We start from the raw sequence: 5,120 nt of genomic DNA on the forward strand, positions 1-5,120 counted from the left end.
CGTTCCCTGTGCCTCCTGTACGAGTCCGAATGTTCATCCACCTTCCCACCATATGGATATGAATATAAGAATACTACAGTATCTCAGTCCTAGTCAAAACAGTAACACTGCCTTCCATTTGCGGCTGCTTCCATATGGATCATAATCATCGCGATGGACGGTCCATAGCAGCATATGCAACGAGAAGAATTTTCGATGCCTCCGGTGTACTTAAATAGTAAGGTTAATAAGCAACCATGGAAGACGCTGCTGCCAACAAAGAAACATGAATAACCCTTTGAATCTCAACGCAGACGCTAATGTCGTAAATGGGATAGTTTCAACTCTTTAGAGCTTAGATTGTGAATTCGATGAAGCTACGGTGACCAGACCTGCTGCTAAGCTTATCAGGCAACACTTTCCTGCATTTTCTCTGGAACCGAACAAAATTTATCCAAATCAAAACATCAAACTTATATATAGCAGTTAACTCTTGGAACAACTCTATGTATACGAACTTAATTAGGACCAGTAAGGATAATTAGAAGAAGTAAATAAAGACTTCGTCCTGTTGAGGACTTTCAGAAAATATCATGGGTTCGAATCCCGTCGGTGACTAATCTAACATCTAAAAAGGTCGTACCCAGTGCACAAGGCTCCCGCCTAAGTATAACCGACACGTTTGTGTTGGAACAGAGAGAGAACCAAAACGAGAATGGCAAAGACAAAATCACATCACTTAAAACTGAAAGGCAAGGGGTCACAACATTTAGTTCCATATGCTAATTTTAGTTTTTATAGAAAGAAAAAACCTGTCAGAAGTTACAACAAAGAAAAAAAGGTTTTCTAAGAAAGGAAAAGAAAAGCCCCAAAAAACTTGACAACTCTGTGTCTCTTCCTCTCATGTTTCCCTATCTACTTCTATAGTTGTATCCAAGGTTATCGAACCTGGTATAAGATACAGTATCATGATGCAGCCATCCAAAATTGTAGCATGGTTCTTCAAAATGAAAGCTGGAGACACTTGTTGAGTACCAACAACATTCTTCGGCGCATTCCACCAATTCTACCCTCTGGCGTCACCACTAATCCCACCAGGTCTGCTTCCACAACGACACACATCCCTGAAAATTGCATCCCCATTTAATATGTTAATGCAGCGGTTGAAACTCCAGGCTGGTTCTCTAACTCCAGGGACAGATTTTATATCTAGTCAAAATCAGTGGACTTCTGATTCAGGGAACATGGCAGAGAATTGGTTGAAAGTTCGACTAACTCACGCCTAAAACCATTACTTAGAGATCCCAACTCTGTTACGTCATCATCACTATCAATGTGTTTTGGAGTGACACGATTTTGATAACTTCTGCGCTGGACAAGAAACACATTGAAGTAATAGGTGACCAAATCTTCCCGTGTTTTTCTAGGAAACCACTTGGATGCACTATCCCAAAAGGAAGAAGAATTTGAGTTATTTCCCTCAATAAAAGGAGAATTTGAGTGATTTGACTTTACCAAATCCTTGAATCTCTTTTCTTCTTCAGCTGTCCACCGAAGAGAAACTTCCTCACCCATTCGATCAAATCGCCAATTATAGAACAAGGAACCAAGTTCTCTCTTCAATTTCATCTTAGCCTCAGTAATGTGAAATCTGAAACATGCAACAGAATCTGGAAATCCACAACAACAACTATCTTGTCTTCCTTGGCCAATGGCATCTGTTTCATTAGGGAGGCTGTCTTCTTCACGTTTCAAGGGCCATACCCGTGTGCCTAGCCATTTACCATCACTTTCAGAAGCCACACCAGTCCATTCAGGGACATCAGCTTGAGCGTGAGCGCCTACAGAGACATCCTTTTCGCGGGGATTATCCTCAGACGCCGTATCAGTGGCCAATAAATCAACTTCTGCAGGTGCTTGCTCCACAGAATCGTTTTCCACCTCTTTTTTATGGCAACAAGGGCATGAGCGAGATTTAACTGAATGAGGAAGCCTTTCACTACATCGTAACCTCCCTGAGCACTGGCGACCAGCAACAATATTATCTTCAAACAACAATGGATGCGTCTTGAGCTTCTTCTGCAAGTTTAGACCATGATCTGTTTATAAAATTGGAAACTAATTTAATTTCATATGTGAATATTCACAGTTCCAGGAAAACAAAAATTGGAGCAGAAAAGGAAAAGGAAGAGTATAGCTAGACAAACTTGATGAACCAGAAGCACCGGACCAAAGAGTGGATATTGCTGAATTAAGTAGGGTTGATGTGTGAACTATCTGCAAACCTGTTTAGGTTTACGAGTGCCATGCAGTTCCCGAAAAAGTATATTAGCAGAACACAGATTACAAACTAATGCAATGCCCTATTAAGGTGGATGATGATATCATATTGTGGAGGTTAACTTACTCGAGGCAGAAACAATGGCAAATTATCACAGGGGATGATTTTCATCATCTCATTAATAACTTAAAATTTTTAAAGATACAACAACAACTCTTTAATTTCAAAAGATAAAAGTTACGAAGCAAGAAGAGTATACTCGAAAGACTAACTATACTATGCATATCAAATTCAAGAAATGGCTGTAGTCGAGAAGCAAAAGGAAAAACTCTTTAGACAAACACACAAACAAACAAATGTACCTGCTGGAGATATTCTTCAGTCTTTGAATTAACATTCCTTCTTATCAGCAATGCCTCTTTTGCTCTAATTGCTTGCACCCAGCACTCATCATCGCTCCTATGCTCTTTCCACTTAGTTGGCTCTGGTATTGCTCCAATTGAAGGATCATTTGGTTGCTTTGCAATCTGGCCTACCCAATTCAGCATTCCTACTAAGGATTCTCGCTTTCTTTTACGATCATTTTCATTTTTATTGAGACTAGAGAGTGATATCATAACATCGTTCTGATCGTCATTACAAACTTTTTCGTCATCATCACCATTGCATTCTCCAGATTCTAGATGAACCTCTCCATCACTTTTTCCCTTCTGCTCGGGCCAACCCGACAACAAACCTCTAAACTCTCTCTCCAACTCCGAAGACAACGGATGCAAATTCCCTTTGCATCCAGACTCCCCATTTCCCAAGCTCCTAGTTCCACAAATCTCCGTAAACCATTTCTCCAGCTCGTTCAAATATTTAAAGTAAATCAATTTCACAGAACACATTACTTCCGGATCAACACCCAGTTCAACAGCAACAAAAGACCACAAACTGTTATTCGAAACCAAATCATACCCACCTCTATCCTTCACCACACAGAACAATTTGAACAAATCCACAGGTTGCCTATCATCAATCACGGCAGGGACAGGCCTAACAACACCATCTCTATCACCAACTTCCTTAAGAAAAACAGCCAAGACTTGATGAAATATACATCTCAGCCTACCCTTTTGATCACCCTCATCAGAATCCACACCATCTTTTACAGAACCAACATCATTAATTTCAGGAAAAACACCATCTTTCTGACATGTATCAGTAGTTTCGACGCAATCTAAGACAAACCCAGTTGTTAAGGATGACCATCCTGCCATGAACTTCGATTTGACTAATGAAAACCCAACAAGAATCTTTGTCCCAAAAAGTCAAATTCAAACCTAACAGAAACTGAAAGACTTCAAATTTTGGGGCAGAGGGTGTGAGACCCTTTGCCCTATTTGATTTGCAGAGTGTTTCAGAAATGTTGTTTGTTACCTGAACATTTCTGGGTTGCTTTCTTTTTGGTTTTGGCTTTGGAAAGCAACCACCTTCCTGAATCTGCAGAGCTGCGGTCCTGCGGAGGCGGAGACGAGGGAGTGAGCAAAGCACAGGAAAGCCTCCAGAAGACGTTAAAAAAAAAAAAAAAAGACAGCGGGTGACGTTACCAGCCACGTGTCCCTCAGAGCTCCAACGTGAAATGGAAACACACCATTCTGACCGTTTTACCCCTATTTCTCTCTGCTTTGACTCTGGCGGAGGAAGGAACCTGGGAAGACGATGCCAGCGGAAGACTACGACGACGACGACCCTTGGCGGACGAATACGACGGCACGGTAGAGGCCGTTCAGTTCGCAAACTTTGCGGGAGGAGATGGTATTGTTCCTTTGGGTTTTCATCTTGATCTTAGCAAAAGGGGTAAAACAGGAAACTTAAGTACGATTAAAGTGGAAAAATAAAAGGTTGATTTTTTTCCTTTTCTTTGGCCAAAGAAATAGAAGGTTCATTTTTACTTCTGTTTCGCGATATTAGAGCAACTCCATCGTTAGAGTCATTCCCACTTAATACATTATGTTATCTACTTAGTGAACAGTAATTGTCTTAATGAACAGTAATCCTTCAGGCAATAGACTTTTGCATCTCCACCATTGCACTTCAATAGCCCTGACAATAGGCAATAAAATATTAGTTTTTTTTTTCTTCTAAATAATACAAAATAATTTTATTTATAATTTCGGATATGATTTTTAATCGGTCTCGTTGTACTATTTTCTATTAAAAAATTATTTTTATTATTTCTTTTCATATGGTGCAGCACACCATTCCAAAACCTTTTTTTTATTAATTTTTTTCTTCTTTTCACATGGTGCCAACGCACCATTTTTTCTTCAAGCTCGCAACACCCCCCCTCCACACCCAGTTTTCAACCTGTCTCCCCTCCGGCCCCCAACACACCAATCCCTCCTCACCTATCTTCCTCCATCTTCACCACGCTCACCGCCGCCGCTCTTCCTCCATCTTCACCATGGAATTAAATATCGATATTATCGGCGAAATATCGCCGATAATATCGTTTTTTTCCAACAGCGATATTTTCAGAGTATTCCAATTGATTATCGTGATAATATCGATAATATCGCTCCTCTCTCTCCGTCGTTGGAACAGCAGCCGAGCTCCGTCGTCGCAGCTGCCAAGATCTGCGCCTCTCACAGGTGGTGATGGTGCTCGCCGGAGTGTGCGCCACAGTGGAGGTCACGGTGTCGTCCGCCATTCTCGCAGAGGTGGGAGAGAGAAGACTGATGATGTGTGATGATGGTGGTGTCGTCCTCGAGCTGCTCGAGTCGAGCAGATGGTGTTGCTGCTGTGTGTGTGTGTGGTCACGGCAAGAGAGGGAGAGAGGTAAGAGGATTTTGAGAGAGAGAGAGAGAGTGCAGAG

The 5,120-nt window shown here is 41.4% G+C and overlaps 1 protein-coding gene across 1 annotated transcript; it reads right to left on the bottom strand.

Moving 5' to 3' along the window:
- Window positions 1-757: 757 nt before the first annotated feature.
- Window positions 758-3,907, bottom strand: LOC103454771 (AT-rich interactive domain-containing protein 2). Its single transcript, XM_029092731.2, has 4 exons — window positions 3,853-3,907; window positions 3,683-3,761; window positions 2,623-3,515; window positions 758-2,058 (listed from the first exon to the last, which is right to left on the bottom strand). The coding sequence occupies exons 3-4, from the start codon at window positions 3,148-3,150 to the stop codon at window positions 1,189-1,191; spliced, it is 1,398 nt and encodes a 465-aa protein (XP_028948564.1). The 5' UTR covers window positions 3,151-3,515; window positions 3,683-3,761; window positions 3,853-3,907; the 3' UTR covers window positions 758-1,188.
- Window positions 3,908-5,120: the final 1,213 nt, after the last annotated feature.

The sequence above is a fragment of the Malus domestica genome, chromosome 14, assembly GCF_042453785.1.
Source record: "Malus domestica chromosome 14, GDT2T_hap1".
NCBI lineage: Eukaryota > Viridiplantae > Streptophyta > Magnoliopsida > Rosales > Rosaceae > Malus > Malus domestica.